Genomic DNA, 24,885 nt, shown 5'->3' with positions numbered 1-24,885 from the left:
TTATTACCATGAGCACACTGGTGCCTTCAAAATGTGAGCAAAAAGTTACAAATGATTCAATAATTGGCCCCATCATACGTACACATCCACACGTATTTGTTGATGAACCTACATGTATGGTTATGAAATTTACCCAGAGTTCCACCCATCAAACCTAATACAGTGACCAATTAACAAGCGATGTCACTGAAAGAGAAGCTGCTTGGATTCCTAGAGCATCATCTGGCTACAACCTCTGGCATTTTCACCGTCTTCCTGCTTCGTTTATTCTTGGGAGGTTTCTTTTCCTGCAAGGTGGGAGACACGGAGAGAGAGAGAGAACAAAACCTGAATGCGGCATCACACAACGACAGAAGGAGAGACTATAATGGATGAAGGCAACACATGGTTGGGAAGAAAATGGGGGAGATAATTGAGAGACAAAAAGGCCAGTTGGTACATATTTTCAGATTATGTGCATCTTCTAGACAAGCATTATTCCCAAAGATCAAAACGCCTGTCTGAAGACTGACCATCATTGCAGCAGCTAACATAAGCTAACTACATTCCACCTACACACACAAAAACAGAGACAAAGATGTGTCTACTTAACATAGATGGATCTAGCAGCTTGTGACAAGGTCCTTGGGGTAGAATACATGTATTTATAATTTGCATGACATTTTGCCAACCAGCTTATAATGCCATGTCATCCATAATACATAAACCATACCTTTACAAGCAACATAGTATTTCATGATTTTTGTATGCATCTCACAACTTAAAGGACAAGTTCACCTTCATAGACATGTGGGTTGAGTGAATGCAGCAATATTAGTAGAGCACATCATTGAGAGTTTCAGGAAAATCGGACAATCCGTTCAAAAGTTATGAATTTTTGAAGTTTCTGCTCACTCAAGGCTGGATGAGAAGACTACTATAGCTTGTGATGTCACACGAGTACAACGATATAAAGAAAGAATAAAGAAAATTCAACATATTTTCACTTTTCTCGCATAACAAAAGAACACTTGACTTCTCTCTTTCAGAAGGCAGGGGGAATAATATTACCCTTAACATATGTCAGTAACAAGTCAAAGAAATTATTCAAATTTATGAAGTTCTTCCGTCGAGATGTTTTCATTGCAACTGATTGACAAATTGCCCTACATTGACGTAAATAAGCACTGAATTGATCAGTGTTTTTAGTGCTTATTTACGTCGATGTAGGGCAATTTGTCAATCAGTTGCAATGAAAACATCTCGACGGAAGAACTTCATAAATTTGAATAACAAAAGCAGTACCCGCTGCATGCTATAAGGATTAGAACCAACACTTGCTGTCGGGCGAAAGCTCGGTGGTCTAGTGGAGATGACGCCTGTCCGGTGATCAGGAGGTCGTGGGTTCGAATCCTGCTCGAGTATGTACGCCCATGATTTTTTATCATGGCTACTACTAAAACACTGATCAATTCAGTGCTTATTTACGTCGATGTAGGGCAATTTGTCAATCAGTTGCAATGAAAACATCTCGACGGAAGAACTTCATAAATTTGAATAACAAAAGCAGTACCCGCTGCATGCTATAAGGATTAGAACCAACACTTGCTGTCGGGCGAAAGCTCGGTGGTCTAGTGGAGATGACGCCTGTCCGGTGATCAGGAGGTCGTGGGTTCGAATCCTGCTCGAGTATGTACGCCCATGATTTTTTATCATGGCTACTACTAAAACACTGATCAATTCAGTGCTTATTTACGTCGATGTAGGGCAATTTGTCAATCAGTTGCAATGAAAACATCTCGACGGAAGAACTTCATAAATTTGAATAACAAAAGCAGTACCCGCTGCATGCTATAAGGATTAGAACCAACACTTGCTGTCGGGCGAAAGCTCGGTGGTCTAGTGGAGATGACGCCTGTCCGGTGATCAGGAGGTCGTGGGTTCGAATCCTGCTCGAGTATGTACGCCCATGATTTTTTATCATGGCTACTACTAAAACACTGATCAATTCAGTGCTTATTTACGTCGATGTAGGGCAATTTGTCAATCAGTTGCAAAGTCAAAGAAATGTGCACTTTATTCAAAAAGTAAAGTTTTGTGAAATTCTCTTTTTATTTTCTTTATATGGTTGTACGCATATGACATCATACACCGTAGTAGTCTTCTCATCCAGCAGTGACTACGCAGATACTTTAAAAATTCATTACTTTAGAACGGATTGTCCAATTTTCCTCAAACTTTCACCGATGTGTTCTACTAATATTGCTGCATTCTCTCAATCCTTCTGTACATGAAGGTGGACTTGTCCTTTAAAACTACACCCATAACATCATCATACAGGTAATAATAAATGCAATAGTCTACATGCCAACTTACCTTTGCTCCATCATCTTTATTCTTTTCAAGAGTATTTGATTTATCTTGGAATTTCTTCAGGTCAGCACTAAATAAAACCTGCATTACGAACATAAAAACAAGAGAAAAAAAATATCTAAAATATACAATTAATTTGCTAATTTCCCATATTTCCACTTAATGTTTTGTATGAACATAGGTGAATCTCCATGAGGAGATTTGCGAAAATCATATTTTCACATGTAACTCGGGCAAATGAATGCCAGAGTTTGATCTTCAACGCTTACCCCGTCTGAGTTTGCTGAATCTGTCACACGCATACAAACATTTGTAACTCAGCTTAAAACATACACCAACTCTGGTTTCTACCATGTCTACATACAGAAAACAATGTATCATAATTGATCATACACCAAGCAGACCATGAAATGAGGCACAAGCTGCTTGTCTTGTTTTATGTTTGATTTGCTGCTAAAAAAACACCCCACCCTAATAAACGCATAAATAAACTCTTACAAAAGAAGTGACAAGGGGAACCATTTAAAACACAGTGACAGAATGCTTCATTTAGTACTGAAAAGTTTTATCTAACATGCTTCCACATCTTCATGCTTGTCATCAGGATAGACAGGATGGTTTTATGGTCACTTGGTCTAATTCCCAGATTCTCTAACACTAATGACGAAACCCACTTATTTTGCTTTACAATCCATTTGGTCTAATAATCACTTGGCTAATTGTAATTTTGTTGGATGACCAAGTAGTCTAACTGCCACCTCGTTTACTATGACCTAGACTGTGTGGTAATGGACCAGTTCGATATATAGACGAAATGGGCATGGCCTTACTGGTGATAACACAAAATAGTAATTAGGCCAAGTGGCAATTAGACCAACAGTCATTAGATGAACACACTGGTTTTAGACCAAACACAACTACGCCATGTGGGATGAGACCCAACCGGCATCAGATAAAGGGGGACTTAGACCAAATGTGACCCTGCACCACAAAACCAACAAAAAGTCGCCAGACATGGATTTTTAGTTAAGGACAGATTCTGAAAGAGCAGACTCAAGCTTTAAAACTAGATATATCGCTACGGCGACTGATATGCCTCCGCCATAATGCATGGTTCTCCTAATAGGTCTATAGTACAATGTCTTGACAATGTGTGATGACAGTTTCAAACAATTGGCAAAATATTAAAATGACAGGTTTGACACAAATGTGCTGAATGTTCACTTTCCTAGAACTAGGTTCAATTGGATGAATGATTAAAATGTCAGAGCGCAGGTGTTTGGGGAACTGATGATTTTTACTTGACTTTTGACCCTTTTATAAGTTTATGCATTGAGTAATTTTTCAAGGTATTGAGAAAAAGTATAATTTCAGTATCAAATGGGAAAATAGCATTATCTAAACCTGGCCTTTGACCTTTGACCTCACAGTTCCAAAGAGAATCACTGTTAGGTTGAACATGCATAAATATGTAAGTTTCATGATGATACCTTGAGTTACTTTTGAGATATGGAGGAAAAAGTGCAATTCAGCACTTTCACTTGACCTTTGACCTTTAACCTTTTGGCAAGAAACTTCCCACAGAATATATATTGGGTAATACATGTATACATCAAGTTAAAAAAAAAAAAAACCTTCATTCATCGCATAAATATAAGGAAAGTAGTGATATTTTGAGGAGTTGACCTTGACCTTTGACCCCTGACCTTTGACCCATGACCCCCAACTTCCCTAGCTAATCACTGCCCATCGGTACAAGCATATATTAGTCTAGTAGGAGAAGGGGGTTCCCATGCACCCCAAACATATATTCTTTTAATCTACTTCATCTAGACCAATTTTGTGCGTAGATTTCAAAAATGCAATGTTAACAGGTCAAAGCGTGTCCCATAGTGGTCAAAAATCCGTTTCCATGGTAACGCATGGTGAAAATGTCAGTATCTCATAAAAATACATGTAACCTTTGATAAAATTGTTCAATTATCATGGCTTTGGTATCAAATTAAAGAAAATTAAATTATCTATATGATGATACCAATTGCGTAGAGGTTATACCAACCTTCATCTTGATTTTGAGGCCAGAATACAATTTTTTCACATTTTCTAGCAAAAATGCAATTTTACCATAAAACTTATCTATCTCTAAATCATACCAAAACATACTCAATTTGTTTGAATATTCTTCAAAATTATACTAAATATGTATGTAATACAATGTGAAAATTTCATAGATATTGCTCAAATAATAAGAAAGTTACGGCCATCCAAAGTTGACATTCAAGCATGTCAAGAATGTGCAGGTGGGAGTGTGATGTACGCCCTCTATTGTTGAATAATCTCATTTAAACATTTCAGTCATCATAATTTGGTTCCAAAAGCATGAGAATTAAGTTGGATGAAGTGGGTCATCTAGACCAGTTTTGTGGGTAGAATTTAAAAAAAATGCATTAACAGGTCAAAGAGTGTCCCATGGTGGCAAAAAAAATCTGTTGCCAAGGCAACGCATGATGGAAATGTCAGAATCTCCTTAAAATGTAATATTCGATACAATTGTTCACTTATCATGATTTAAATGTCAAATTTAAATGAAGAGTATTAAATTCTTTGAATGATATTCCAATCATCACACGGAATTTATACTAATCTTCATATCAATTTTGAGGTCAGGGTAGTAGTTTTTGCAGCACGCTGCTGGGGGGGGGGGGGGCGAGTAGAAAACAAATCATTGGTTCACATAGGAGTACAGTACAGTACTAGTATACTATTCGGGTATACGGTGCACGTTTTCGATCGAGGGCATACGAATAGCTTAAAATCGAACAATAGGATTTCGTAATACCCGGGCCCTGTTTAAAATTGATTATAATCATTTATACTATTAGTTGATTTCAACTGTAAGTCTATAGGCCAGGGAATTGGGGCTGAATTTTGGGGTCAACTGGCAACTATCGTATAACAAACAAATTTTGTATTTGAAAGTATACATGTATGTCTTAACAAACTTATCAGTAAAATTTACTCAGAAGTTCTGCTTCGGAACATGCCGAAATGACGTCATCAACATGGCCACCCCACAAACCAGATAAATGAATGGGAATTTTAGGATACCTCAAGTGTTCATTATACAACTGACATTAAAGGGTGTGTACAGTTCTGGTCGAGGTGAAGATTTAGCTTTCAACGTTTGGCGAGATATTCAGAAACCATTCTATAAGATGTCAAAGAGCATGCAGTTCTAAGGGGTATCAAAAGTTTATTAGATGAAAATCGGTTTTGAAATGGCTGAGATATCCAAAGACAAGGTGAAACAAAGAGATCCTAATAAAGTTGTGGCATGTCGCCTTTTATTATTAGCACTTTTTTTTTTTGGATATCTCAGCCATTTGAAAACCAATTTTCATCAAAGAAACGTTGAATCCTTCCTAAAATTCCATGCTCTTTTATATTTCATAAGAGGCTTTTCATTACCTCACTTAGGAATGTTCAAAACATGAATCCCTACCTCAACCAGTACTGTACAGTCCCTTTAATCATGAGATAAGTTTCTAGTGTATGTATTTCTTATTTCCTGCCTTTCTTCAAACAAAATTGGGCACATTTGTGACCTCTTTTTCAAAAAATCTGAGCCCAAATTAGGTCATTTTTATGGAAACTTTATGCTAAAAACAATGTTTTTCTCAAACAAAAAAATGCAACCCCTTCTCAACGCCATTTTAAAGTTACATAAGTATGCAAATTCATAGCTATTTAATTGACTGGAGTTGGGACCTAACCAGTTAGAGACCATAGTTACCATGCTTACACAGAAACTTGCCTGTAGCCATTATAACACAGCTGTCCAGAAATCACAATTTTCATTATTAGTGGTGTATTATATTATATATTCCATCCCAGTAGCTGGATTTTTTGTTTTTTGTTTTGCATTTGGCACAAGCTGACATTTCGTTCAAGTCAATCAGGCACAGAACATAGATTAAGTCAATTTCTCATAAAATGAGACCCTCTACCTCCGCCCCCAATCCCAATAAAAATGGTTAGTTCATGCCTTTTCCTTTCTTGCAGTCCTGTAGGGTGTTTCAACAAACTTTTCATTGGTTTCAGTTTCACTTCACCGGTTTCAGTCTCGCTATCTCACTTTTCTGATTGGTATGTTTCAGTCACGAGGACTTGCTAAGTGAAACTGAAAACACTAAGTGGCACTGATCTCACTGAAATCAATGTTGGTGAAACGGGTCCTGCATGAACTTCTGTACGATATCAGAGCAAGCTCATTATACTCGATGGACTACTACAACAAATACTGTACTTCTGAAAGAAATGACGCACTGTTAACAGACACCGGATACACATTTTGTCATAGATCACATTAGTTCAGTCAAAATAGGGTTTCACCCAACACTAATTGCAACAGTAGGAATTCCACAGCAGTGCTATACTTGTTATGGGCTCCTAAACACCATACTAAAAGTCCCAAGAAATCCAGTGGGGCAAAGGGCTAAATTTCCATAATATGCAAATTAGCTCCCATTATGATAAAAATACAGTGTTTCCATGAAAACTAGGTTTCTAGTTTTCAGACTGGAACACCGAAAGTGTTGAAACTTATGTTTACAATGTCACTAGTGCGATGCAAACATTTCACCACGTACATAGTCTGGGCCTCATTTGCATAATATGCAAAGGGTCCGAGCCAACGGAATATTCTGATGCATCAAAGTGCCCGATATGAGCATATCAAGAGTGTTCAAATATGATATTTCAGTTTCTCTTCACCAAAAACAAACTTTACAGCATTAGTAAACTAGCATGAATTATTATTATAAGATTAGAGTTTGTTATCAGACAGATAATGATAGCTTATCCATTAATATTACGTAGAATCAAAGTACGAAATTAAACAAGTGTCAACATCTATAATTAGTCTACGGTAATTTTGTAATGAATGAACTCTATTTGGAGGGTGGTTTGTTCGAATCTTGATGATTAAGCTCTTGCATCCTTGAGGGTTTTGAGATATTGAAGATGGCACAGTCAAAGGAAACCATGTGGGTAGTGCCCAAAGTTACCCCAGTCGAGCATATTATCCCACGACCATTTTATTTACAAAACATGCATCAACCAACACGATTTCGGTTGTTCTAAGCGTACAAGATTTTATTCTAAAGTCGTTTCGCCGTCTAGCAAAGACTTTGTTATTTCCATGAAATACAATTGGCATTGACAGCGGAGACATTTTTCTACAATGTGTACATCTTTGAAAAGTGGTGCACAGTCAAAGTGGCTCGCATGCAGGGAGGTACCTGAATTTATCCCTATACCCTCACGGCCCGGTACAAAACATATACACACGTGAATACAGCTATTTGAAGCGAAACAAGGAAAAGTAGAAATTACGCGGTGCGTAATATATGTCCCCGCCGGAAGTAGCATTTTCGTAGCAAAATGTACAATATAGGTCAAAAATCAAGGTCAAAGGTCAAAGAAGTCAAAGGTCAAAATTCTGTGTAGAAGTTTTGAAGCGCTCACCTAGTGCCATCACATAAAGCAAACGGAATCGAAATCGGGTTAGAAATGGCGAAGGAGTAGCATTTTGTAGCAAAATGTACAATATAGGTCAAAAGATCAAGGTCAAAGGTCAAAGAAGTCAAAGGTCAAAATTCTGTGTAGAAGTTTTGAAGCCCTCACCTAGTGCCATCACATAAAGCAAACGGAATCAAAATCGGGTTAGAAATGGCGAAGGAGTAGCATTTTGTAGCAAAATGTACATACAGGTCAAAATCAAGGTCAAAGGTCAAAGAAGTCAAAGGTCAAAATTCTGTGTAGAAGTTTTGAAGCCCTCACCTAGTGCCATCATATAAAGCAAACGGAATCGAAATCGGGTTAGAAATGGCGAACAAGTAGCATTTTGTAGCAAAATGTACAATATAGGTCAAAGGTCAAGGTCAAAGGTCACGACTGAAATTCTGTGTAGAAGTTTCAAAGCTCCCATGTAGTGCTATCATATAAAGCAAACAGAATCAAAATTGGCTCATAAATGACAGAGAAGTAGCAAATTGCAGATTTTGATCACACACGGACGCACACACGGACGGACACACGGACGGACACACGGACACACACACGTTTCATAGTCCCCTGCTCGAACTCGTTCGGCGGGGACAAAAAAACCCTCTGTGCATAACGTCCTATTCATTTCATTTCCATTAAAATTCAGTGGAAGTTCTCGAAGAATTGTTGTTCTACAATATCTTGGTATAAGGTGAAAATGGTTCACATACGAAGACAACCACGTGGAGGGTGCCCAAAATTACCCCACCCAAAGACAGTCTAAGACATGCAATAATCATGTACCAGCGCAAATACATGAATATGTTCTATGGATACATGCCTTTAAACAGTCCTTCTGGTCCTCTAGCCCAGAAACTTTTATTTAATGAAATTCAATGGAGTCAACAGACGATGTATTGCTCTGTAATTTTTACTTACACTGACATAGTTAAAGTGGTTATCATTCGAAGGGAGCCTACTATATGGGAAGTGCACACATTAATTGCCTCTATACATGACCTTTGTAACGCAAATATCAACGGAATTATAGTATATACAGTCGTTCCAAAAGTGCATGTCTAAAAAAAAAAGGTCGTTCCTTGAGTTTATAGGACTATCACTTGAGTTTTGTGATTATGTATAATCATCGTACGGTGCTATAATCATTGTACATTCTTCTCATTCGACATAATTTTACGCACCTCATTTTCTGTTACAAAGAAAGTGATGTCCATCTGTTCTTGTCGAAAAATGAAATAGAAATTGAATTGAATTCTATTGAATTGGATTCCTGAAATATCAAGACACTTTTTTTTCTATAAAAACTGCCGGGGTAGAGATAAAATAACAACATTGATCCATAATATCTATGCAGTCCAAAGGGTTCACTTGCAGAGACCACCTTGTGGGAGGTGCTCAAACTAATCCTAAAGGCAATGAAAAACATGCAGTATACACTGTACAACCGCGAAAAATGTTCCATGGTTACATGCCTCTGAAAAGCTCTTCCGCCTGTGTAGCACATACGCTTTCGTAAAATGCAATTAAGGTGATATAGGAGACGTTGCTTTACAATATCCATTTTGTCAAGCCCTTGGAAAGTGCCCAGATCACCCCTGCCCTGACCGTCGTGGTCCCAAAACAGATTAACAAAACATACATTATATGCCACAGTAAACTCACTTGTACATGCATGTAAAGTCGTTGCCGAGTGGTAAATAAAGACACTTTACCTTTCATGATTTGTAAATGATATAGAGACACTGCTTTACAATCACCATAGTCAAAGGGGTGCACATTCAAAGGCAACCGAGTGGGATTTGTTCAAAACCATCCAACCCCCAGGGCAATATAGGAAACATGCACCAGCATATAGCACAAATATGTTTCAATTTACCATGCCTTCACATTGTCGTTACGGTTGTACAGCGATTGCCCTTTTGTTTGTATGAAATGCAATATAATTACAAAAAGTAAAAATGCTCTACATTAACTATATTGTTAAAAGGGTCAACATTCAAAAGCAATCCCCTGGGAAGTGTCCAAAATAAACACCGCCGCTCAAGCCCCGTAATTACATCACACGGATACTAGGAACGCAAATACCGACGTTCTTTCGTGCATGGTTTTAGAAGTAGTTCCAGCAATTACAGCTACACACTTTTATATCAATAAATGTCGTGGAAATGATAGGAGAAGCATTGCTTCAAAATATCTATTTAGTGAGAGGATGTACAGTAAATGCCAATCCTGTTGGATGTGCCCAATCCCCCCCCCCCCCCCCCCCGATCCGCCACCTTCAGTGCAGAGGCATGAAAATATACCTCATGAAATATTGCAAATTTAGATAAAATTTGGGTGCTTCTGTTTACTTTTAGTTTTCACCATCAATTAATTACATAGAACTAGACTCTACATTACAGATCTATTGTAATGAATACAAAATTATGTGGAGTCTACAGAACTAAGGTCTACACCAAAACTAATATTATGTCACAGACAGTATCATTCCATCAAACTAATCTTGTAATCTGTTACTTTCACACTCAGCAAAGTAACTATACAAATAACAATCTATTCATAGATGTTCTCTTTAAATATTAGTAAATTCAACTCAATTCAACACAGCACATCAACAAGTTCTGATTTCATGTCATACCTAAATCCTAACACATTTTTAAACATGTGAGACTGAAGTTCACTGAACATAAACTTGTAGTTGAAAAGCTTCAATAGATGAAGTTTTTTTGGTACTTTGCTTTCAAGCAAAAATAAATGTATGTTGCAGAATGGTTTTAAAAACAATAATACGACACAAAATGCAATCAGAAACAAGGGTCAGAGGTTTGATTTATGGCAGATTTCTTTGACTGATCCCGGTCTGATCCAAACAATAAAGCTTCTCACCAAAACTTTTGTCCTATCACAAGCAAGCTTGCTTATTTCTCCACAATAGAGGGCGCGCATCACCATCCATCTGGAAATTCTTGACCAATTCTTGACAGGTGTCAATGTCAACATTGGATGGCCGTAACTTTCTTGTTATTTGAGCAATACCTACGAATTTTTCACATTTTATTACATACATATTTGGTATAATTTTGAAGAATATTCAAACAAATTGAATATGTTTCGGTATGATTTAGAGATAGATTAGTATTATGGTAAAAATGCATTTTTGCGAGAAAATGTGAAAAAATTGAGTTCTGGCCTCAAAATTAATATGAAGGTCGGTATAACCCCCTACATAATTGGTATCATCATATAGATAATCTAATTTTTTTTTAATTTGATACCAAAGCCATGATAATTGAACAATTTTATCAAAGGTTACATGTGTTTTTATGAGATACTGACATTTTCACCATGCGTTACCATGGAAACGGATTTTTGACCACTATGGGACACGCTTTGACCTGTTAACATTGCATTTTTGAAATCTACGCACAAAATTGGTCTAGATGAAGTAGATTTAAAAAATATATGTTTGGGGTGCATGGGAACCCCCCTTTCCGACTGCACTATATACTAAGTTCCATGAAGATACCTTGAACCATTTGCGAGATATGGAGAAAAACATGAAATTTCAAATTTTTTTTCACAAAATAACCTGTGACCTTTGACCTTTGACCCTGTGACCCTAAAATCCACACAAAGTATTATCCCCCAAGGATATACCCTCATACCAAGTTTGATGTAAAACCACCACACGGTTCTTGAGATATCGACAAAAACAAAACGGGACGGACGGACGTACTGACGGACGTACGGACGGACGTACGGACGTACGGACGTACGGACGGACGGACGGACGACCCGAAAACATAATGCCTCCGGCCACTTCGTTGCGGAGGCATAATGAAGTATAACTCAATTCAAGTTGACTCCCCTAACCTACCTAAATGCTGGGAAGAAAGCACACACTCTGGAAAAGTGTGAACTGAGAAAAGAGGCTCTGAACTACACGGTCTATTCAAGCGCTTAATCGTTACCAACCCGTGCTAGCTGTGCCATGAAAGGGACAAAACACAGGATGTAAACCACCGGAGCAACAACAATGACGAAATTATCAGATTAAGCTAAAATTTAGTATGTTCTATTAACACATTCTGCCCATGATTAATGCTAACTTTCAAAGCAGTAGCGTCATCCTTTCAAAAGTTATTAGACTTGAAAGTGAAGAGTTTGCACAGGATTTCAAAACATGAGAAGAGGCCTCTAAGACATACCTGATCATTCTACTCCTCCCCCAAAAAGGGTTATAGAAAAACTGCTTAAAACACACTTTCCCATTCATGTTAAGACACCAAACTAAAGAATAATGTAGGAGGATAGCTCTTTCAGAAAATATGAAAAACTCAAGATTGACTTGGTTGAACCATTTTACCTTTTTTGAGTCCTCACATAGAATCAAGGGGTATGACTTTTTGTTTGTTTTGTGATGCACGGTCGCAAATGGCAATTTATCTACTTCATAAGCCTGTTTTCAGTACAGAAATGAGAAACTGACCGAGTGAGCCCATCCTGCGTATTCGCCAAACAGCTCCCGGAAGAAGTCGCCGATTTCGCGGTAGGTTCGGTCCGTCAGGGACTTGGTCTTCTGAAGGGAGGTCATGTAGTCCCGGGCCGCTATCTGCCAGACGTGAGTGTCGACGGGGATCGCTTCTCGCTTGTCTAGAGACATGAGGCACACACAGTCGGCAACCTGGATAACAGAGAGAAGGGAGAGAGTGATGATGGCAAAGCTTTTGAACACGGGCTGGGGTTGAATTTATGAAACACAAAGAAAGCCACAGTCATATATTATATTCAGGATAATATACCGATCAGTACCTGTATCAAACATCAGTCACATTGCCACAACATTTTCACATTTCCCCTGTCACAAACAAGATTAAGCAATCTCTGGATTCATCTGATTGTTTGTTTATTTGTTTTTTTCTTGAAACTGGGATAAACTGCTCCGTAATTCTATTAGCATTTTTTTTTCTCATTTCGGAGTATTTACAAAGTTCTCGACATTCTCTTTTCCATTGCAATACAAGAAAATACGCATATCATATTCTGCTGCATGACACATAAATGACCCATTCGGCTATGAATGATTTGTTTCAAGGACCATCTGTAAACCTAAAATATACCTACTACTCCTAACAGAAGTTTGCAAATGACATCCAACAACCCCTGCTCTACCCCCATAAGCCCTCACCTCATACCATCCATCACACTACAAATTTCTCAACATGCATGCCTCTATGTTCTTTCAAAATGACACATTGGTACATCTGGTATCTAAACTCCCCTGATTTTCTTCTTTTTATTTGGGGGGGGGGGAAGGAGATTTTTTTTTTTTAAATCGTCGAGATCCTGTTTTGGTTATCTTCAAAGTCCCCACATCTTATTTTGGTCTCTAGGATTTGCAATGAATCTTTCTTTGACTCACAGTACAGTTTCTTTCTTGGACACAACATTACAGCATTCACAGACAGTGGAAACCCAACAGTAATTCACAAATGCTAAACACGGGCATGGTTAACACAGCAGTAGTCAGTTGCAGTGTATTTTCGATTACTGTAACTGAAAAAACAGTTCACCTGTACCAGGTTTATGAAAAGAAGTTCAGAGCAGAAAAAAAGAATAATAATAATAACATGATTCTCTAGAGATCAACCTGATATTAGTTGTTAGGCCATTAGATAACAAAAATTGTAGCATAATATATCACAGAATAAATGAGATATGCCAATCCAGCAAAACTTGAGTTGGTACAGTTCATATGAACATATGAAATAATGAAATAGTGTACATAGGTGTTGTCTAGGTAAAACACACAACAACTGAACACAACTATTGAATGACCAAGCATATAATCGACTTGATAAATTGGGTGCGGGGGGGGGGGGGGGGGGGGGGGGGGGGGGGTGCATACAAATTTCACTAGATTATGGAATTACACCAAGATTTTATCAAAAATGACAATTTTCATACACACCTTGGCACCGACCCCCTGGAGCTGGAGCAGCTGTGAGTGAACCTCACTGTAAGGCAAACCCCTCAGTTTCCACAACCATTCCTCGCCGCCCAACTCACTGGTGATCTTCTTGGCCGTCTGGTTGATGAACTTTGCGCGGTATCCGAACCCCAGCTTCCTCAGCCTCTCTTCTACTCCTTTGCCGCTGAGGGCCGCGAGGGTGGGGAAGGCGTGCCACGTGACGCCATCCAGAACTCCTATCTTTGGAGAAAGCAGGAATACAGACAACGATATCAAACCATTGTTGAGTCACTCTTTATGCCAATTTGCAGTGAGTATACCAATTACTGTATTAGGAAATACTGCCCACGGTAATAATGGAGACATGATAAGTAAACAAACTGCTGCTTTAAAAAATAAAAGTTACAAGTGTTTGTAGTGAAGCATAGTGAATGGCCAACCACACAATAATACCACTCCCTCTAGAATCCATAAATACTTCTTTTGTCGTCTGGTGCCCAACATTACATCATCATGACACACTATAATCAGAGCAACATAAATAAAGAGAGTGGTTTGCGCCAATTGTTATAGTTTTTGACCACATTTGGAGTTTGTCAGTTACAAAATGTGGAATACATGTAACTGGTTTCACAGTGGATTAACAGTTAGGAGAATGTAATATGGAAGTTTCCCCAAGATGAGATGCATGTGTCAATACAAGACAGAGGCATTGGTTTTTCTTGCTTTGCTTGGTTTCATCACAACATTCTGTACTGGTATAAATTGTGAGTCAACTCATGGACCAGTAATGGACACAGGTGTGTTTGTCCTGACCAGTGTCCAGTGGCCATGCACTCACCTCGGTCCCATAGTTTTGACAGAGCTTCTCTACCATGCCCGTGATCCTGGAGATGTTGTTGTTGGAGGAGCATATAAAGGACACCAGGTTCTCCACGGGATTCTGCCGCAAGATGCGAACGCCGGGAAAGGACACGGAGACCCTGGAGAAGTTCTCGTCCGCCCCCTTCCACTGCTCGTAGAGCCCCGCCAGCCTCACATCCAGCTGAAAATAATCATGAAGGACGTCGTGGTGATGGTCTCCCTGCGGATGCTCATGGATGTCCTGGGAGGCAGGGACCAGAGGACTTTCACTTGCCAAGGTGGGTAACTCCGACCTCCGTTGCTTCTTGCTTCTTGCCAGTTCATCGCCGCTACCACGCTTCTTGCTCCTCGACTGAACTTTGGTTTGCTCTGTAGCTTGGCGACCATTGCCGGTGCCCTCCATGCATCTTGGACTCTTGGAGTCTTCTCTCGGATCATAAACCTGGTAGAGTATGTGGGTGTCGCTCTGCTTCAAGGTCCAAATGCAGTCAGAAAGCACACTCCTCCACGTCCCTGGCTGGATCTCCTTCCATCTGGTGGAACCAAAAAAAGCAAAAAGAATCTTTTGGAGAATGGTCTGCTGTGCCACTAATTCAATCCATTATAGTGGAGGAATTTATTGCACAAATCATCAGCTTCTCATTAGTAATACAGTTTCCCTGAATTTCACTACATACATTGTAATGCAGGAGAAATGTAACAGGCTGTAGACGGGAGTGTAGTTTAAAAAAAAAAGACTTACAAATTTAAACATAAGTATAGATACAGACCTTATGTTTTGGAAAATATATTGCCAATTCAATTCAATCTATGGACCGTATGGTAACTAAGGGGGTTCTGGCATACACTCTGAACTAAAACAAGCAAGTATTTTTAGACTATAAGTGACAAAGTGCACTTTATACAGATATCTGGAGTCAGAGGATTATATCAGCCCCACTCAAGCACCGAGAGGTATGACAACCCAAAGTTATCATCCTGATAATTTTTCTACTTCACACTGTTCTCCAACTGCTCTCGCCAACTCCTTCTTCCATAGAACAGCGAAGGATTGGAATAATCTGCCGAGTACGACAATACTCTTTGAGAGTGATGTACTTATTGGAAGAAGAAGAAGAAGAAGAGTAATGTAAAGCAGATTCATAACTTTGACACATTTAAAGAAGCGCTCCAGCATCACCTCCGTTGTGATTAGCTGCACATCACACCACAGTGCTGAGTGATACTCTATCCAGAGTTTTTCAGCGTATTCATCCAGATCCAGATCCAGATATCATGAATGTTCAAAACATGAATCCCCACCTCTGGCCTCAACCTGTACTGTACAAGCCCTATAACGATTAACACTATAGGGTGGAACATCCTATTACCGGACGCTTTTCTTTGTGGCTTTGAATTCCGTACTCATAGAATGAAATTTCGGCTAAAAACAACACCACTTATTCACAGACTCATGGAAATTACGAATTCAGCCAACTTACGTCATTTCTTCGTTCCAGTTTTTAGAAAATATGCTTCAAACATACCCCTCTAAAAATAGTGGTTTTTTGCGCCGTGCAAAATCGCATTGTATTACCGGACGCTATTATTGTAATCGAATAATCAAGGTCTTTCGCACCTAATCCTTGCACCAGAATCACAATTCATCCCACAAATCACCGTACACATTCTCACCGAGCGGATGACACACAAAAAAAATCTGCAAATGAAGCTCAAATTTCGTATTTTACAGTAAAATGTCTGTCTTGACCATTTCGAACAGTTCACGCAATAAAACCTTGTGAGAAATCGACAACTGGTTAGAGTATACGTGCATTGTCTATGGGAGCTGCACGCGCGGGTGATGAGTTGCGTGCCCCTTAGCGCACAACTATTCCGCATCGTTCGCGTTTGAGGATGATAGCTACAATTTTTCCGATATTGATCAGTGAACTTTTGGTTCTAATAGAATCTTCAGCATTTTTCCTGTATGTGAGTGGGATTTCATAGAATTTCAGTCGCGAAATGTGATTCAAACATGCATAAATATTAACTATAAACGAGGTGCGGGTCACTCAACTATAAATTTGAGGTAAAATTTGAATTTTTTCGTGTTTTTACATTTTTATGTGGCGTTTTTTGCGATTTCGGTCCACACAAAGTTCTGTGAGGCTAATCTACGAAGTCTCGCGCGTACAGAATGACATTAGTACGCAAAAATGTGCGTGTCCGGTAATACCATGGTGTCCGGTGACACCATGCTTGCCCCTACTAACAGCACTAGAAACAGGGCCAATCCTGGGTTTTATAAACATCCTAAAACCCAGGATTGCCCTAGAGAGAGCTCGATAGAGCAGTACAGTACATGTATCCTCTCTCTACTACCGGTATACTACTACTAAGTAACTCGCGTCCCCATTTTAACGAGGCCCAGATGCAAAGAGTCAACATCGGCTTCCCGATGCGACCGCGGCGGGTGTGTGCGACTACGTAGCGCAAGCCGCCAACTCCCCGGACCCAACGGCAACGCAACGGCACGAACTCGCTGATACCCGCCGTCCGAGTTGTGTGTAGCGCCATAACGGGATTAAGGGTTGTAACTCTTACCTAAAACTCTGTCCGCAAGCAAGAGTGATGTCCAGTCGTAATTCTGATATCCCACAAGGAATAGACCGCCATGGTTTGCCCATAATTCTTCCGTGTCTGCCGCAACAGTTAAATTTCGACAAAATGTCGAAGTATCTGTCCGTCGTATCGTAAAACTAAAGTGATATGATCAATGATTACATAAGTGCGGTGTATGATATCCATCTGTAGATGGCGCTGTTACTCTTCTTACCTCGGAGGACGGACAAAAGAAGAAGGTACTAAGTAGTACAGGGTCCTGTTTAACTGATGGAGGAGAGAAAAGAGGTGCAAGTGGTGATCTGATGGAGGAGAAGGTGGTGATCTGATGGAGGGGAGGAAGGAGGTGGTGATGGAGGAGAGAATGGAGGTGGGGATGGAGGAGAGGAAGGAGGTGGTGATGGAGGAGAGGAAGAAGGTGGGGATGGGGAGGAGGTGGTGGTGATTGAGGAGAAGAAGGAAGTGGTGATGGAGAAGAGGAAGGAGGTGGTGATGGAGGAGAGGATCAAGGTGGGGATGGAGGTGAGGAAGAAGGTGGTGATGGAGGAGGAGGTGGTGGTGATGGAGGAAAAGAAGGAAGTGGTGATGGAGAAGAGGAAGGAGGTGGTGATGGAGGAGAGGAACTAGTTGGGGATGGATTGAGGAGAGGAAGAAGGTGGTGATGGGGGAGGAGGTGGTGGTGAGGGAGGAGAAGAAGGAAAACTTTTAATGCTGATGGAGAAGAGGAAGGAGGTGGTGATGGAGCTAGGAGAGGAAGGAGATGGTGATCTGATAGAGGGGAGGAAGGAGGTGGTGATGGAGGAGAGGAATGAGGTGGGGATGGAGGAGAGAATGGAGTGGAATGGAAGAGGGAAAGGAGGTGGTAATGGAGGAGAGGAAGAAGGTGGTGATGGAGGAGAGGAAGAAGTGGTGATGGGGGAGGAGGTGGTGGGGATTGAGGAGAAGAAGGAAGTGGTGATGTAGGAGAGAAAGGGGATGGTCATAGAGGAGAGGAAGGTGGTGGTGATTGAGGAGAAGAAGGAAGTGGTGATGGAGGAGAGAAAGGAGATGGTGATGGAGGAGTAGAAGGAAGTGGTGATGGAGGAGAGAATGGAGGTGGGGATGGAGGAGAGGAACTAGGTGGTGATGGGGGAGGAGGTAGTGGTGATTGAGGAGAAGAAGGAAGTGGTGATGGAGGAGAGAAAGGAGGTGGTGATGGAGGAGAGGAAGAAGGTAGTGATGGAGGAGGAGGTAGTGGTTATGGAGAACGAGAAGAAGGAAGACCTGTGGTGATGGAGGAGGAGATTGTGGTGATGAAGGAGGAGGAGGTGGTGATGGAAGAAAAGAAGAAAGTGGTGATGGAGGAGAGAAAGGAGGTGATGATGGAGGAGAGGAAGGAGGTAGTGATAGAGGAGAGGAAGCAAGTGGTGATTGAGGAGAGGAAGAAGGTGGTGATTGAGGAGAGGAAGAAGGTGGTGATGGAGGAGAGGAAGGAGGTGGGGATGGAGAAGAGGAATGAGGTGGTGATGGAGGAGAAGAAGGAAGTGGTGGTAGAGGAGAGAAAGGAGATGGTGATAGAGGAGAGGAAGAAGGTGGTGATTGAGGAGAGGAAGAAGGTGGTGATGAAGGAGAGGAAGGAGGTGGGGATGGAGGAGAGGAAGAAGGTGGTGATGGAGGAGAGGAAGGAGGTGGTGATGGAGGAGAGGAAGGAGGTGGGGATGGAGGAGAGAAAGGAGGTGGTGATAGAGGAGAGGAAGGAGGTGATGGATGGTAGGAAAGCCAAGACCTCGGAGAACAAAGGTCCGAGGAGGAAACAGATCATTAGAAGATACAGTATATGAGGAGAATCAAAAAAGGATGGAGTACAAAAGGCAGGTGTGAGGAATTCTGACTCTGAAAAGGAAAAACACAAAGGATGAGAAAAGAGGAAGGAGTTCCAGTGATAAAGGCAAATCAATTAAAGGGTTGACTTTAGGGAAAGAATAAGGGCAATTGGGGTGGTCATAAATGATGGTTCTTCAAATATACAACGTACTTACACAGTGAAAGACAGAGGTATTAGTACAGCAGTTTGGAATATTATAAAAGTATCAGTTAGCTTGGGTGTTTAGTGTGCAATGTCCACTGTTGCTCTGTATGATTATGTACATATATAATTATGTAGATTTTGTTTTTTTTTTCTCATCTTGATTCTGTGATTGTTAATGAATTCTTTGTCCATTAATAAAACAAGAAAACACTCGTAATTTCCACAATACATTGCATGACCCACTGTTGCCATTTTCACTCCTCTCGATTAAACTAATACACATCATACACTTGTATCTCAAATCCCAATCTCAATAAAACCCAATGTCACCATTAAGGTAAGCACCATAAAAGATATCCCAAAATATCCCACTCTCATTCTGAATTCCCACATACTAAGTACAGTAGGCCTACACAAAGATAACCACTTTTGTATCAATCACTGTCACTACCCTTTAATTGTAATTCCTCATTAAAACAAATACACACAGATTGCTAAATCTTGCAATGATTCACTGTTTAACACACACACACATGCATGCACACACACACACACACACACACACACACACACACACACACATGCACACACACACACACACACACACACACACACACACACACACACACAAGTACTGCAAAAGCAAAATGCCCTCAAACTTGGGCCTGTCCTTTTGTGCAGTTTTTGTTGTGAAATGACAAATCTATTTAAGGGATTCAAAAACTGTATTATCCATAAAAGACACCCCACATGCAGACTGTACACATTTATGCTCACAATTTACAAGTATGTGGTCCTACAACTGCCCAAGTTTTAAAGCATTTGCAAATGCTTTGAGATACACACCAGTAAACAGTGCTGTACTGAACTTGCATGATTAGTAACAGAGAAAGTATAGCAAGTTTTCATTCACAATCGATATATTTTTTTTTTCCTTTTTTGCTTCGAAAAATTACAAATCAGTTGGATTTATTAAGTCTACAATCAATGGGAATTTGCATAGTGTATCGGGCTAAAAAACTGCAGACAGAATTAATGACTTGTATGATATGCACATGAAGTGTGTGAAAAGGACAGTCTCAACCAACCTCGGCTTCAATGGACTTGCGTGTGCTCCAGACATTGTCATTTATGAGTGGGACTATTCAGCCACTCAAGACGATGCAAACTTCTTGCCCAATGCTTCATCATCGTCTCTCAAGACAAATGGTAAAAATGTCATATTTTGCCTAAATCAGTGTCATAAATAAATAATGTGCAATCAGAACGCATACACCAAATGTCGTGTATGAACACACATACATCATTAGGCAAAACATTCCCACTGCATAAAAACAGCTATCTACAAAGAAGAAAACACATAAGTCACACATATACAAAAATCATGATACTGTACACGTGTTATTGAATTCATCAAAGGTACGGTAAAAGGGAGCATAACAAAATATATTGGGAAACATAAGGAGATGTACATCTCTTCACAGATTGCTATGTAAGCTGATTTCAAATCACGCTGCACAGAATGCAGTAAAACAACTTGCATGCATAAATTGTACAATGAACTTTACACTATAAACCATAAACTATAAACTAGGATCCTTGATACTAACTACAAATGTATAATGACACTACTACAGCATTAACGCTCACCCCTACCCCTTCCCAAAAAACAAAAACAAAAACAAAATACACAACATAGACAGAAAGACCCCCCAAAACAAACATCAACAACAACATCTAAATTATCTGTACAATGTTATCATTCAATTGAGAACATATCAATTTTCAGTGCAAACATGTCAAAAAACGCTCTGCTGTCTTGTTCTTGGAAATAATTATTAAACTTGTCCTAAGCATGCAAACTGTACATCATGAACATGCACACTCGTGACTAACCCAGTGATCCTCCTTCTTAACCAGTGGATGAAAATACAACAATTATTGCAGCATCTCGAAGTAAAAGAGTACAAACAGTGCCTGATGGTTCACAAAGAAATGAGAATTCTTGTGTTCGAATCATAAGTGCAGGGCTGGAAACATTCCCACATCAAAATCAGCAAGACTCCAAGGAGTATACAAGGAGATATAATCCTGTGTGTATGTGCATTTGTTTGTGTGAGTGTGTTTATTATTATTTATCATTATTATTTATATTTGGGGGGGGGGTGGGGAAGGGCCCTTATAATCAGCTGTCAGGGAATAAACAAATAAATATAATTATAATAACCAATACTAGTATTCATTACCTATTCCCCTCTCTCCCATCCCCCTAGACTTCTACAGGAATCAGGGAGACTTCGGATGTACAGTAGTATTAAACCCTGTGACTGCAGTCATTATACACATGTGTGTTTGTAAGTAACAGTGTGCCTTAAATGCAACACATAATGTATACTGTACAATGTACCGGTAATTCATATTTTTACCTTTCCTCCCCACTCCCCCCCCCCCCCCCCAAAAAAAAAAAAGAGCAACACTTAAACTTTGCTGTTATCTGACTAATACATCCAATATAATAACATACAGTGTAATTGTAAATTACAATTACAGCTGTTGTACACACCGATTAAAGGCTCACATTCTTTAAATGACAAGTTATAAATTATATCAGCAGTCCTGCAAGAGGTGTACCTGGCATTCTTGCACATACATTTGTAGTATGATAATTGGTGACATGTTTTCTATTGTCCCATACACTTTTCACACAAGAAACAAAATTTGGCAGGCCTTCGATATACATCAATCATGATTACTTGCTACTGGTGGGACCGCCAACATTCATATATCAAAATTAAAATCAACGAAGGTCCCAAAGAGACATCCATCAGGGCTGTACTCGTGTGTTACATGTATCCTAACGCTAATACATGTATGCATAGGTGAAAGTAATTCCAATATCAGGAAGGCTCTCATATTCTCTGGTCTGATTGGAAGAGAAATTAGATTTGGTTCCAGTATGGTGGTGGAGGGGAGAGTGGGGTGAGCTTCCTGTGAAATTAAGGAGACTTGACAGCTCTGCATAAATTATGCAGCACTTGCAAGACATGAATTACCCACAAGCCATCAGTCTTACATCTTAATAGGATACCTTAAAGGCAAAGTTCGCACACTTAATGCTATGTATATTGTACAGTAGCTTTTTTTTTTCATTTCTGTCGATCTTAACCAATACTTGTGAAACTATCAACTTGCAAAAATATTGCCTCATGTAACACAAATACGTGTTGACTGTAACCAAGATGGAAAGGCACAATTTTTTCTCTTGCAATGTTTAACATGTTTTTTTTTTTTAAGTGATTCTAAATCGAGAATTCAACCACTCACAATACCATAATCTCTCACAAGTCAATTTCTTTTTTTGTCAATATTATACTGTACTTGCAAAGATAAAGTATAATTTCATGGTGAATGTGGTGGTGAGGGCAGGGGTGGGGATGACTGGCCTCTAAAATTTCCAAGCCAAATTCTCAAATCTACAATATATAGATTGATCTTGAATACGTTACAGACAAAAATCAATACAATGTGTACAAGAGAATGATGATGCCGTGGGATTCTATCCGGAGACACACTTCGTCTTCTAAGACCAACAATTTTCACAAAATTTCACTCAATGACCACTGGTATTGGAGGATTTTAATAGTTTGCTTGGTCTTCAAGGATAATTTGCTCTGAATTACTCTTCCCTCCATCAGATATGCACACTGATATGTCTTTAAGTCTCCTGTTTACACACAAAGAAAGCCTTATTTTTCAGTCTGTGTATGCATGTCATTACCATGGAAACTGTTCAAAACAATCTCACACAACCCACACATTTATGTGAGCACAACATTTGCTAACCATGCTCGTATACCCAATTACCAAACTACTAATACCTGAAGCCTTTATGCAACAATTTGTGTGGAACCAGCATTAAGCAGTATCATGACCGCTGTAACATCATTGCTTTGGCACTCTACAGTGCTACAATGTATACAGAGCATGGTATGTATTACTCATTAGCTAACGGATTAAGAATTTTGTAATATTTGAGAGGAAAACAAATTTCAACTTTTTTCCCTGCATTTCAATCTTAATTTTCAATTGCGCCATTCAAGGTAGCCTGTTCACTGAGACTGTACACAATGCCTTGTGAAAATATTGCAGCAATTCATCACCTTTGTATTTTCTCTGTAAGTTATTCTCTTTCATAGGCCTATGGTAGAGGTGGAATGGAGTCTCTTTCAACCTATTATGTTCACATGAAGTACAGTTCTCTCCGCGTAATCGGGTATCGCTTAAATGGGTACTCCGTTTAATTGGGTAGTAATGTCAAAATCAGTTCCAATGCACATTAACTTTACCTGATAATCGGGTTGCCTCTCCGCATAAATGGGTAAATAATGTTCTTCTAATATAATTTCCTACCCACATTTTATCGCAGATAACACACTTTACAGAAACCATGAATGCCAAATTTTCCACGGCTAATCGCATTAAACATGAAAATACAATTAATGTACGTGTTACAGGTATTCACATTCTCTGCTTAATTTGCAAAGGAGACCGATCGCTTGGGGAGTGATTAAACATGAGTTTTCTGAAGACATATTTGTCCGTAAAAAGAGTGTAAATTATTGTTCGGCGGTGACTCAGCAAGTGTAAGGTGCAGTATGTATAATGTGCCGTGCAAGCATGCGTGTTCAAGCATACAGTGTAGATGTTTGGTGCAGTGTTCAATGCAATATACATACACACATTGTATGTGTCAACTGTGAATGAGACGTGTTCTTCTGTTAATCGGGTACTACGCTTAATCAGGTAAGAAACACTCTGCGCCAGTCTACCCGATTATGCAGAGAGTACTGTACTAGTATAAACACATGAATAAGAATCAAAGCCTCCTGCCCAAGTTTCAAGCATCACACAAGTCCTGATACAATGTAATATGCTGTTCAATGAGCATAAAAAAATAACTACATGTACCTGACATTTTTACCCTTGCCTGCATCTGAAAATCAACTGCTCTGGGATATATGCATGGTAAACTTGGAAACTGTGTAATTATGGTGGCATTACAGTAATTTCCATGGTATGCCTGGAAAAGGTCCAACGTACTGCCAATGAAACAGAATAATTACGGTATGCTCCTAAACCACCTTGGGAGCTACTGTTCACTGTCACTGGGTGATGTTCATTATTCTGAAGAATCATTAATTTGAAGGTTCGTTGTTCTGAAGATTAGCTAATCCAGAATGAAATAAAGGTTTATTCGGAAGGTTCATTGGTCCAAAAATAATGTTAGGTTTGTTAGTCCAAGCCTCTAGAATTAACAAACCTTTGGGATGACTAGCTTTTTTCATTTTTGTATTAATGAACGATTCATTTTCAGACTATCAAACCTTTGGAATGATGAACCTTTGGAATAACAAACTGTGACCAAGTTACAAGCACAATGTACAGTAACTTGCACACGGTGCAGGATTTTGTTATTTGGTTTTGACTACATGTACTTTGGAAAAACCCTGGCTGCACC

General features: G+C 39.5%; 1 protein-coding gene across 1 annotated transcript; it reads right to left on the bottom strand.

The window, feature by feature from the left end:
* Positions 1–218: 218 nt before the first annotated feature.
* LOC139744524 (N-glycosylase/DNA lyase-like) lies at positions 219–17,475 on the bottom strand. Its single transcript, XM_071654960.1, has 6 exons — positions 17,342–17,475; positions 14,733–15,288; positions 13,892–14,131; positions 12,410–12,604; positions 2,356–2,433; positions 219–287 (listed from the first exon to the last, which is right to left on the bottom strand). The coding sequence occupies exons 1-6, from the start codon at positions 17,422–17,424 to the stop codon at positions 219–221; spliced, it is 1,221 nt and encodes a 406-aa protein (XP_071511061.1). The 5' UTR covers positions 17,425–17,475.
* Positions 17,476–24,885: the final 7,410 nt, after the last annotated feature.

Source organism: Diadema antillarum, unplaced genomic scaffold (assembly GCF_040938485.1).
Source record: "Diadema antillarum isolate AM-2024a unplaced genomic scaffold, OU_Dant_1.0 scf00000035, whole genome shotgun sequence".
Lineage (NCBI taxonomy): Eukaryota > Metazoa > Echinodermata > Echinoidea > Diadematoida > Diadematidae > Diadema > Diadema antillarum.
The sequence above is the reverse complement of the archived record's forward strand: the minus strand, read 5'-3'. Positions and strand labels throughout refer to the sequence as shown.

What these genes read in the sequence shown, in the direction of transcription:
- LOC139744524 (XM_071654960.1), bottom strand. Translation starts at nt 17,424, where the DNA reads ATGGGCAAACCATGGCGGTCTATTCCTTGTGGGATATCAGAATTACGA. An exon ending in GTCAAAACTATGGGACCGAG is followed by an intron (nt 14,132 to 14,732) that starts GTGAGTGCATGG and finishes CTTTCTCCAAAG; the next exon opens with ATAGGAGTTCTGGATGGCGT. An exon ending in ATAAAGATGATGGAGCAAAG is followed by an intron (nt 288 to 2,355) that starts GTAAGTTGGCAT and finishes CCCACCTTGCAG; the next exon opens with GAAAAGAAACCTCCCAAGAA.